The sequence below is a fragment of the Erythrolamprus reginae genome, chromosome 7 (assembly GCF_031021105.1).
Source record: "Erythrolamprus reginae isolate rEryReg1 chromosome 7, rEryReg1.hap1, whole genome shotgun sequence".
Lineage (NCBI taxonomy): Eukaryota > Metazoa > Chordata > Lepidosauria > Squamata > Dipsadidae > Erythrolamprus > Erythrolamprus reginae.
In genome coordinates, this window is record NC_091956.1 from 53,389,002 (window position 1) to 53,401,794 (window position 12,793).

Below are 12,793 nucleotides of genomic sequence, written 5' to 3' on the forward strand. Positions count from 1 at the left end.
ATACACAAAGAAAAACAGTTGCAGGTATAATGAATGGAAGACCAAAACAGCAGCAACCTAGTTAAACCAAACCAGAGGCTATGCACAGGTGCCACCATGAAAACTCTTCATATTCTCAATCTGGTTGAACAGAAGAGACTACCAAGCACCATATCTGAACTGAACGGGCAGGAGGTCTTGGGTTGTAAAAAAGATAATGGTTGTAAGACAGGTAATCACCTATCAGGTAAGGGGGAAATTTCTGCATCAATACAAAAAAAAAAAAGGAAAATAAACCAAATATAATAACAAGCTCATTAAGACTGTGTTTGTTATAAATATTCATAACCACTAAATATGTTAGTTCTACTAAATTCATAACAAATAAAACTAATTTGTTACTCTCTCTGAATCTTTGGAAAGGGCGGCATACAAATCTAATAAATAATAATAATAAAATAATAATTATCATTATTATTTTGCTCTAAATTTCTGAATTTAAATTCACCTAGAAGGCATACCTTTCTGGAAGGTTATTTAAAAAGCTAGCCTAGTTTGGGAAAAGCAACACTATGAAGTTTTTTGTGGGGGTATGCCTAAAAAATCCCCTACGCATATATTTTTCAGAAATAAAGGATAGTGACAAATTATGGCTTAGTATACTCAGAATTGTTAAAGATCAATTCTTCTGATATAACTAATGGTCTATGCATCACAAATGCTGTTCTCACAAGCTATCCCAAAATTGAGATAGGCCTTCTCTTCAGATTTACAAGAAAATAATTAATCATATAATATCTGTATTATCAATGTTCACATTTAAGTAACAGAAACTAACAATAGGTAGTCTTTCACTTACAATCATTCGTTTAGTGACTGTTATAATAGTACTAAAAAAAATGACTTACATAGAGGACTACTGATAGTTGAAATGTACGTTATATAACCGTAAATATTCTTATATGCAGCCATTATGAAGACAGAAACAGAAAAAAACTAAGGAGATTTTATCCAGATCAGTTATAAAAAAAATATTTCCTTCATTAAGACAACACCATCTCTAAGTAGTGTTTATATAAACGTGGTTGTGTATGTGCATGTATGAAAGAATTAGCAGGCCAGTAAGATGCAGATGGTGAGGAAATGCTAGAATTTTTTAAATGATGAAAAAATTCAAGAAAAATATCACTGAAGCAAATCAATGAGAAGTCAAGGGAGATAATACTAGCTTCTGCTGATATTTATATTTTGTTTAAATGCCTATAGTTTTTGTTCTGTTTCAAATGAAAATATTTGTAATGGCAAAGTGCATGATTAACAGATTGAGGCTATCAACTGCATTTTTATCTCAACTATTGTCTGTGGAGTATGGAAAAGTTTTATTTTGCTACATTAAGAGAATGATAAAAGAACATATATACACTACTTATAGATAGATTGAGCTATGTAAAATGAAGCTAACATTAACAGTGAGAAAGTGATTACTGAAAAAAAGCTGTACATTTTCTCACAGTAATTTTTCAACACATGCTGTGTCACAACTAACATGCCAAAAAAGCCACAACCAATTATACCCTCTATAGCTTTTTATGCAAATGAAGTTAACATTACTTATATAATGGAGACTAATAAACTATTCTTATTAGCAGATTTAAATACTGTCAGAACGAAAACAATTCATAAGATCATAATTCATTAAAACATATATACATTCTTTTCACAACAGGAAAATACTTGGATTAAATATTTCTTGGCAATTGTACTTCCAAGATTAATTTGAGTAAAACTAAAAAAAATCCCTGAATCAAGGTTAAATTACTTAGGGGATATTACCTCTAATTTAGAAAAGTGATAGGAGAATATTTTGGCTGGAATGATAGCCGGGGGAAATGGTGATGTATCTGGCTAGCATGTTTTGTTATTCTTCTGATTAAGTTCACATCCTTTTGATGCTTTTCATGAAAAATGAATAAGCGTATGTGCAATTCGCCATGTAATTTTGAGTCAGATTGCCAGGATTGATATTAGGAGGATAAGTATTAAGTATAATAATAACTTCTAATAGGACATAAGGTTATATCTCACTTTTCTTGCTGGAAGTGATATTTACAGAATCTAAATAACCATAAAATGTTTCCTAAAATGAATGAAGTCCCAACTGATTATTTGATTCTGTTTATTCACCATCTGGGAACTATTTGCAATTGAAAACATTTTTAAAAGATTATATCATATTACACAAATTCTACTACAGAAATACTAACAATAACCATCCTTCCTACTCCCATAAAACATTTTGTAAAGATTATCCAGGGCAACAAATCCCCAAATTTCTAACCGCAGAAAAACCTGTACATCATTAAAAGAGTTGATTAGTTCAGTTTGTTTGGATTCTACCACTGAAACAAAGCCCAGATTCAAAATAAATTCCTAGATGCAGAAGCAGAGGTCACCAAAATGTAAATTGATGTAAATGTGTGTGAATTTAAATCCAAGAAAAGTTGTATTACCTTTGCCAAAATCTCATCCCATCCAACATTTTATTAGTTGGCTTTGAAGATGAAGTTTGGTTTCTTATATGCTCATGAGAATTAACCCAGGGAAATACTGAGATGACCTTAAGTAATTTTATTGAATAAATACATCTTATTTAATTTTAAAAAGCAGAAAATGTAATTGCAATTGCATGGAATTGTTAATTGTATGAAATATATCCTCACTTAGACATGATGATTTGCCACCGTTAGTTTAAATATAACAAGAGGAGTGAAAGTGCTTAATATTCTCTAAACATTATGTAAGATTCATTACATAATAAAGAATTTATGCAATAAATCATGATATAGAATAGTGATATGGAATAGTGATGGTCAACAGTAACCCCTGTTCTTTATAAGCCTCACTTATACAAACTGAGACATCCCACTAATAATTTTCCAAGTGAGTTTCCGTTTTTATAGGTAGGCTGATGTTAAACCAAGGTTTTTTGGCAAACAGCGTATCTCTCTCATGGGCAATCCAGAATACACAGGAGACTTTGGAAGTTGGCAGATTGCTTAGTTTCAGTGGTTATGAAGGTCCACTGTAAGATTAAGTTCTATGTCCATTGTATTGTGACTGGCAAAAGCTGAGGGCCTCTCTCTTTTTTCTTCTGTGTGTACGTGTGTTCAGGCATAGGAAGCCTGATCACATATAGCATGTGTAACAGAAAGTTAGTAGAGTAGACAGTAGGGTAGGACAGAATTCTTTATTGGCCAAATGTAATTGGCACACAAGGAATTTGTCTATGATGTATAAGCTCTCAGTGTACATAAAAACAACAACATAATATACCGGTAATCATAAGATACCAATAGGAGAAGGTAATACAAAAGATGAGAAGGATAATAGTAATACAGTTATACTATATGGGTAAGTATCAGACATAAGACAGTATTGTGGTAATTAGGTAATCCTTAGAGTGTTGGCACGAGGAAATATTCCCATTTTTGTACAAAACTTGTGATTTGCTAAACTTAAAGAAGTATTGGATTCAGAGTCTCGGTCTTGAATAAGTGTGCCTGAGTGATTTGCATCTAAGTATTTCCCATTGCATTGGCATCCTTCCGTCTCGAAATACCATAGTATCATGCTCTGGATTTCCCACTATCCCTGAAAATATTGCAGGTGGCTGCAGTTAAAAGGAAAGAGAATACTTGACTCTTCCAGCTCCAAGGGGCCAAACACTCAGGACCCTGATAGGCAAATCATTTTCCTGCTGTTATATGATATGGAGATGGAAGGATGGATCTTCCTTCATTGCTCACTAAACTAGTGTCTGGGTGGCTAGCAATACTGGCCTGTCCTGTTTCTGAGGGCTTTATCTACTGAAGTACTTTACTTCAATGGAAAGACAAAAAGAAGAGTCCCTAGTATGTAACTTAATTTTTTTCTGGATTCCACTGCATATTATCCCAAGTGAACAATTCTAAAAACTGGGAGAAGTATTTTTCTTTACGCTCACACATTTCCCTATGGTCATTACTTTGACCATACTGTATTTGTTATGTATTCTGATCTGTTACAATTAGCTAAAGATGATGATAAGGAGGAGGATCATTCGTTAGTATCAATATAGAGTTCTTGGTGTTCTCTGAACTTGGTTGTTTTCTTGCAGATGTTTTATTACCAGGCTAGGCAACTTAATCAGACCAAGAGAGGTTCAGTTTGCTAGCTATTTATATATTGTAGCTTGCACCATCAATCTTAGTGGAGATATTACTTAATGGTTCTTTCATAAGGATATTATTTTCTTTCCCTGGTTGTTTAACTGGTGCTCTTTTCCAGTATACTTACCTTTCACTGATAATCTAGCTTGGGGAAAAATGTCTGCGAGGAAACAACCAACTCAGAAAAACCAAGAATCCAAACCAAGAATCCAAAATTCCAACTCTGAGCTACATATATCGACTTCTATTAACAATACATATTGCATGTATAATTTCATCATAAAATGTGCTGTGTTATGGCACAATTGAAAAGTTCTCCACTTTTACATAACTCAAATTATAGATACAGTATATCTTAAGAAAAGGAAGGTTGCCAATGTATACACTAGAATCTTTCCTGATCTAATACTCTCCACTTGTGTTAGTAATTGTCAGTTAGCATTTGAATAGTATGAGATTAGGAAAGGCTATTCTAATTTATGGCACATGTAATATGACAAAATATAACTTTAGATATTACTATTGCAATGTAACATCATAAAACAACAATAATCATTTTCAACATTTAGCATATAAACCAACCAAGACAAAGCTAAAGTTTTTGAATAATATTTATCATGTTTAAAAGTAAGCAATTCCAAAATGCTATATACTTAAACTTACAATTAAAATATTTGGGAACAATTATTGCTTCAATATTAAGCAGCATAAACCATACCGATCAAATGAGAATCAGTTTGTTTAGATCAAGATGTGGCAATCACAATGTAAACAGCCTGCATATATATTTTTATTAACATACAGTAGTTACCCCATGAATTAAATACTTGTGAGCAGACATAGAGAACGATACTCTTTGGGTTACTGGAATGGTTAGAAATAAGTATAAAGATGTAAGGTTGCAGCCTCATTAAACATGCTTTTCATTAATTTAATTCCTAGATTTCAAAAATCCTAATGAGGAATTTTAGTTATCTGTTAGTTTGCACTGTGCTATTATATGTAAAGTATCAGTTATAGCAAAAGCACATTTGGGAATTTGGGAATAAAATTTTTATTCACATGTGTAACAACTCTCATATTACTTCTATATGTGCTGATGAAATTACAAGGATAGTGAAAAAAAATCTACTCATTTCCACATTGGGTTTAGAAGCTTGTAAATATTATAATTTATGCAACAAAATCAATGTGTGTATTTATTTTTACTGAATCCCGAATCCCCCAAATAAAAATACTATATCAACCCAAGGAAAAATTTCCTGTCTCTTTGATCTTTCAGTTAAACATTATCGCTAAGAAAGGAACCCAGAATTAGGAATTTATTATTGGGATGGGGGTAATTTATTACTTATTTCTGTTGATCCCCAGTCAAGACCAGGTGCTCACTATCTTCCTGGCACTTTTTTCCATGGCTTTCCTATTATGGATGCTAGAAGATATCTGTGAAAATCAATGGACAATTTCAAAGAAGAAGCAAAATAAATTTGCTCAACAGCAAGTTGCTTGGATAAGTCTTTAGAGCATTTTCTTGCCCTGGAGATGAGAAAATACTTTAAAGGAAAATGAACCAACCTGACCTATCAGTTCCATGGAGGTGCAAGAGATCAAGGCAAGCCATAGTCAACCATGAGGCAAAGCAGATACATTGCAGACTCATAGTTTTCAATCTCCTGGAAGAAATCTCTTGAACAAAATGCTTGTCTTGTAATTCTTAAAAGCATCTTACTATACTTAACAAAAGCATGCCAGATTTAAAGAACACATCCTTTACAGAATTATTTATTATACATAAAAATGGACCAACTTTACTCACTGGTCTTTCGTGTTCAAGGATTGAAGACTTTCCTGGTTCATATTCAAAAATGCTTCTTGGTTCTGAACGGAATTTGCGGGTATCTACTTTTCTATCAGGAGGCTCCCACTCATTTCTAAAAATAAAAATAATTTGACAACTGATCTAACACCCAGTGCATGCATCACAGTTTTCTAAGAACAAATTAATGTATTAAAAAAATAAAAATAAAACCTGGAACAAAACTTTCCATCACAATAGAGATTCTCCTGATTTTTAATAGAATTTTTAAGATTACCGCACAGAAACTATCACCATAAGTAATAATGTTATATTTAAAATCAAAAGGTAAAAAAGCTACCATTTTTAACTAAATAAATATTAAAAGCTGGATGAGTAATATTTATTTATCTAGGTTTGAGTCCTTCTTTGTCTATGATAATAAAGGAGTGAGATGGAGTGGTGATGAATAATGTTTTCTGGCAGTCAGGGGTTTTGCACATGTGGTAGTAGGCAATGACCATCTGTTTGTAAAATTGGGCCTTAAGGACAAGCTGAAGGTTTAGTCTGCATATTACCCACATGATGATTGTCATAAGCCCTTGCTGGGCTCCTAAAATAGCCCTGATACCTCTCCAACTTATAGAATAAAGGGTTTTTAAATTCTTTATATTATGTTTGGCTCTGAATAGAGTTCAGGAGTTCTTGGCCTTCCTGACCTCCATGGCAATCATGGGAATGTCCTGAGTGACCTGCGGCTCAACCAACATAGGTAATCATCCATTACAACTACCCTTCTTTTACACAACTTGTATCATGATTGAATTGCATCAGGAATCGAAGACATAGTGTTTGCTGCAGTCAGATAACTTCCTGATCATGCAGATGAAAGGACCCATTAAATTTGTGTGCTCTGGTATCTTCTGGATCCATATGGATCCCAGCAGGTGATGGGGATTTCCATAACCTTCTTAGACAACTCATTTGAATCCTTGGTTTAGTTCTGGAATATAAAGATGATGGGGATACTAGACCAATTATTCCCACGTAGTCTCTCTTTGTAAACCTTGAGTTGCTCTGGGAAAGGATTAGAGGAGAAAATATTTATGATGACATAATGATAAGGGTGGCAAAGGGCTCTTTCTTTGTCATGCTCTTTGCTTTGGCAAACAATGCTCAACAACCTTGTTGAGGAAGAACTTCTCCCTTCTTTAAGATAAGAACACACCAAACCTGACTATAGGCTATTATAAGGATTTGGTGCAGCAGTGGGTTGCTCCCGGTTTGGACCAGTTCTTAGAACAGATAGCTTTGGCAGTGTAAGGCTCCCCCCACTGGGACGTTTCTGCACATGTGCAGAAACGTTGCACAGACATGTAATGTGGTAGTAAAATCATTTACAACCCACCACTGATTTGGGAGCATGGTATGATAATAGTATTTGTAATATTGGTGAATGAAATATATATATGAACTGAGGGCTCTCCATTGGATACCAATAGGCTTCTGTGAATAATTCAAAGTAGTGGTATTCGCTCCTTTGACCGAAAGGCGGTTGCTGCTGCTGCTGCTACCTGCTTCCTCTTCCTTCCCATGTTGAAGGGCTTCCCTCTCCTCTCGCTCACTCACTTTGTAGCCGGCGCCTTTCCTTCGCTGTGGTGACTTCTTGGTTTGGCTGAAGTCGAGTTGATCCAGCCGGGGCAAAGCACCCCCTTTTGCCTATCCGCACCCAGACACTCTGGGAGGCAACCTTGCGCCGAGTGTATGGGAGGCAGCGCAAGGGAGTCACCACAGCGAAGTCATTTATTTCCTCTCCAAGCACCTAGAGAAAGGAAAATTCTCTGTTCGCTCTAGACTGCCAAAGCCTCCTTAAGCGCCACCAAAAGGCTCTTTTGGCGGCTCAGAAAAGCCTGAGATGGCCAGGATTAAAGGGGGAATGGCAGGAAACTGGCCAGGCCTTCGTGCCGCTTTCAAATTTCCTGGGAATTTTTTCCGGGATTCTTAAGTAGAAAATGATTCTTGACAAGAGGCAAAAGAATCTTGAATACCCGATTCTTATCTAGAAAAGTTCTTAAATAGAGGCGTTCTCAGGTAGAGGTACCACTGTATTTATTGTTATTAATTATACAGCGCAGAGTGTACTGGCAATATATAAAAAGTCAGCCAGCCAGCCAGCCAACCAGCCAGCCAGCCAGCCAGCCAGCCAGCCAGCCAGCCAGCCAGCCAGCCAGCCAGCCAGCCAGCCAGCCAGCCAGCCAGCCAGCCAGCCAGCCAGCCAGCCAGCCAGCCAGCCAGCCAGCCAACCAACCAACCAACCAACCAAACAACCAAACAACCAATTGCTTCCATGAAAAGTCATGCTGTATCCCTGAATACAAAACAAAACACTGACATAATGGCTCTCACACTAGTATTAAATCTGCCACTTCTGGATTAATTGCTATGAAGTAATACATATCTTACTTTTCTGGAGCAGATCTTTGCCAAGGACGAACAGGTGGTACTGGAGGTGGTGGAGGTGAAGAGACTTTAAAGGCTTCAGTGCCATTGTCAGAAGTACTTTTTGTCAGTGGCCTGTATGTCTGAGTCTTTGCAACAGGATGTGCTTGAGCAGAAAATGATGGACCGAAATTAACTAGTCAAAGACAAAGCAAAATCACAATGATCTAAATATTAGTAACAGACAGGTAAAGGTAGACACATGCACACACACACTAACACACATAGCATCCTGTGTAGGCCAGGATGTAGTTCCCCCTTAGACATGGAATCGGAATGGGAGGATTTGGATAAGTCACTCTCCTTCTCAGCTTTAGACTAAGGACATGAAAGACATCTGTCTAGCAATTCTTACAGGACCACTATGTTATATTATGGTCCATAATCTTCAATGAAGAAGTCTTTATCCTGAAGTGGATTGATTCAACCTAATAAACACATACACACATTGTCCATTCAAATATGGATTGAGTAAAATAAGCTTTCCTACCATTCCCTAAAATTCCATGACTGATTAAAAGGAAGTGACTAGTATTATTCAACACTAGTTTTGAATAGAAGCTAGTGGCCTTAATTCAGATATCTTCTGCTATTTTGGTATAAAATGTGACTCTTCCGGATAATGTTGATTGTTCATTTAATGGGAAAATAAAATTGCCTATATTTTTTCATCATCTTTGAAATAAGTAGTTTATAACTTATTGTGCCCACTCTTGAGCATCACAAACCATGAAGACCAATTAGTATTGATACGTGCATACTCTATTGCTGGGATCACAAAATTGTCGTTCTGTATCATCCTGAAACTCTGATTTGACCCAAAAGATTGAGCCATTTATCCAGTATTTTTCCACAAAGAGATCTCTCTTATTGAATCAGGATTAGTGTTTCAGAAAAGACCAGCAGAGCATGTTGAACTACAGTGTTCCCTCGATTTTCGTGGGTTCGAACTTCGCGAAAAGTCTATACCATGTTTTTTCAAAAATATTAATTAAAAAATACTTTGCGGTTCCCCCCCGTATACCACGGTTTTTCCTGCCCTATGGCGTCATATATCATCACAAAACTTTCGTCCACCTTTAATAAATATTTTTTTAATGAACTTTAATAAAGAAACATGGTGAGTAATAATCTAAATGGTTGCTAAGGGAATGGGAAATTGTAATTTAGCGGCTTAAAGTGTTAAGGGAAGACTTGTGATACTGTTCATAGCCAAAAATAGTGTATTTACTTCCGCATCTCTACTTCGCGGAAATTCAACTTTCACGGGCGGTCTTGGAACGCATCCCCTGCGAAAATCGAGGGAACACTGTATAGCAAGAATATATGCTCTTCTGTCTATAACTTTTTCTCCTTTCTGTAGTTTAAAGATGGTTTGTTAAGAACAAAGAACAGGAAAAAAAACAAATGCACTGATGAAAAAAGAAATTTGTTTGAGTATGAGATAAAATGAAATAATCAATGAAGGTCTCTAAGGTTAGCTGGGCTCTGGGCCATTACTCAAAACTCAAAAGAACATAAACTGATGTACATTTATATATATATTTGCTTGTAAAGCCATGCTTTATAAATATAGTTAAAAGATAAAGCCTTTCTTGTTAGTAATAATTATTAATTTAAAATTTTATTCAAGAATATCACATTGGATGAAAATTTCTTTTTTGGGGAAACAAATACAACATGCAGCATAAAGTTAAAGCTGAAATGACATTTAAAATATAGGCTCTGTCCTGTAGTAAAATGCACTTTTCATCATTCTGAATCTGGGAATAACATTCACATTTCAAGGTGAATCCTATTATTCATAGGAAACTTAAAATATTTTCACAAATTTTCTGATGTATTCTTACCATATTGTTCATGCTAGTGAAATGGATGGAACTATTTATGGTACATTCATTTTTTTCTTTAGAATACAGTGGTACCTCGACATACGAGTTTAATTCGTTCCAGACCCGAGCTTGTAAGTCGATCAAGTCGCATCTCGAACGAATGCCTTTAGACTTTGTTTTTTGCACCAAGATAACCGGAAGCAAGGAGATTCTTGCGCCACCTAGCGGAAGCTCGGCTCGTATCCCGAATTTGAGCTCGGGTGTCGAACAGAAATTTCGCTTGCATCGCGGCTCCTAACTTGGAATACTCGCATGTGGAGCAGCTCGTATCTAGAGGTACTACTGTACAGATTTGGTTTTGGATACTGATGAAAATTAGAGCTTTCAATGCTCATGCTCTTTCTTCAAAGTGGGGTAGAATAATATGCCTTTCTGGATTGTGAACATCCTTTATGTTGTGCATAGAAACAAAGCAGTACACTAAATGCTGCTACATTACAGAAAAGTTATATGCTTTCAAACTCTGCTATAATGAGTTATCTTACGATGTTACTGTGTATTCAAGTGTTCTCCACTTTAACATAAAAACTGTCCAACCAATCCAAATAAAAATGAATAGTAATATTGGATTATTTATTAAAAGAAGCATTAATTGTTGATATATGCAAAATAATGAAACAAAAACCAAATATAGAGGTAAAATAGATAAAACCAGTTATGGAGGCAGAATAAAGTATGGTCCCTTAGATATTGTTAGAAGTTTCTGGCATTAAAAAGAAAAGACCGATGTGAAAGGAAGGAGTAATTCCTACCAGTATTATATGCATATGGAGTATTATACATGCCAGTGTCATCATCTACAAAAAGAAAGACAAATGTTATAGCAGTGAAATTTCTGTCTATCAACAGTAAGGCAATTTTAAACTCTCTCCCTTGATAAATGTTTACTATTTGTGGTGTTATTATCCAGTTTATTTGTGTGATATAGCACTAGACTTGTACTTACTCAGAATTCAAATTAAGATGCCACAAATGAACTCTAACAAATATGCAGAAAGAAGCTTTAATTTCTTTCCATAACCGAAGCAGCTAAAGTGATTTGTTGCCTTGGTAAACAATAGCAATGGAAATCAAGCCTTGCTAATTCCAAGGAATGCAAATGAAAATTTGCTTTGTTAGGTCTCTTCAGTACATTCATATTAAGCCCTTCACTCTCTTTTTGAAAAGACCACTAAGTAGAGGGTTTTATTTAACTGCGAAAAATAAGAGAACTGTGTTTAAGAGACTTACTGGATTAAAGATGCAGTACATAGACATTACATATCATGCGCCTGGATCTCTAAGAGACTCTCAAATAATTTCTATTGCCCAATCCAGGCAGTAAAGGAGTTACTAGGAGTTCCCATCTCCTTGGTTATGCAGTAGGAGAGGACCTAGTTGAAGGTATGAGAACACCTTGTTATGGAACATCCTGTTCCTAAGGCACGAATAGTCTTAATTCTTGTGGTTTTCCAGAAACTGTCTCTTCCAGAGGCCTTTGAGAATTGTTTATTGTTCACTGGTGCCTATATTAATCCAGTGTATAGAACAATTAGTTCTACACTCTTCAATGTTATAAGACATCCAGAGTTGTGCAGGAGCATGCAGCCACAAAAATGGAAATTATAATAGTAGTAATAAAAATAAAGGATCAAACACAAATAAAAATGGTAAAAGTTATTTATGGTTGTAGTTATTATTACAATTAATTATTGGGTATTAATGTTTCTTTTTTGTGTTTTTATTAGCTATAATAATCAGCCTAACATTCCTCTGGATTGAGGTGGGATGAATGACAACAATAAATAAACAATAAAAGAAGCATCTATTAAAAATTCTAATCTGTTAGTAAGACTATAAAAAGGGAAGAAAAAGAGTAGAAATTATACATACCGGGCTTATGAACCATATGGATTTGCTTAAACATTGTCTTATACCAATCCTTTGGCCTGTCAACAGTCTAAAAAGAAATTAAATTTTAAACAATTAGCAGATAATAATCAGTACAAAATCCAGACTGCTAACAAAATAGGAAGCCATCTATCTATCTATCTATCTATCTATCTATCTATCTATCTATCTATCTATCTATCTATCTATGAATGATACAGATTTATATTGCCACCCAACTCACACATACTGTAGGTGACTCATGGCAGCTTAATTTTTTTTTAAATCCACCGTAATATCTCACCCACCATGTCAGTAACCACACAGTCAAATCAGCCACTTTATCGGTTCATCTTCATTTGTGGTTCTCAGGCTCACTGAGAAAACCACATTTTGGGGGCTTTTAGGAAAAGCAACACAGTAAGAGACAATTATACCTTGGGGAAAATGATGTTCCATAAAGAAGGAGCCACCACTGTGAAGCCCCTTTTTTGGGCTCCCACCAGAAATATATCCCTAACTGATGGAATGTATAACATGTGCTGCCTTCC

At 35.3% G+C, this 12,793-nt stretch overlaps 1 protein-coding gene across 19 annotated transcripts in view; it reads right to left on the reverse strand.

The window, feature by feature from the left end:
- SORBS2 (sorbin and SH3 domain containing 2) overlaps positions 1-12,793 on the reverse strand; it is a 203,065-nt gene that overhangs the window by 57,328 nt on the left and 132,944 nt on the right. For all 19 annotated transcript variants that reach the window (XM_070757535.1, XM_070757541.1, XM_070757539.1 and 16 more), the window contains 4 exons: positions 12,246-12,312; positions 11,126-11,170; positions 8,446-8,617; positions 6,004-6,118 (listed from right to left, as the gene is read on the reverse strand). In XM_070757535.1, coding sequence (XP_070613636.1) covers positions 6,004-6,118; positions 8,446-8,617; positions 11,126-11,170; positions 12,246-12,312 — 399 coding nt within the window. The remainder of the gene's footprint in view (positions 1-6,003; positions 6,119-8,445; positions 8,618-11,125; positions 11,171-12,245; positions 12,313-12,793) is intronic.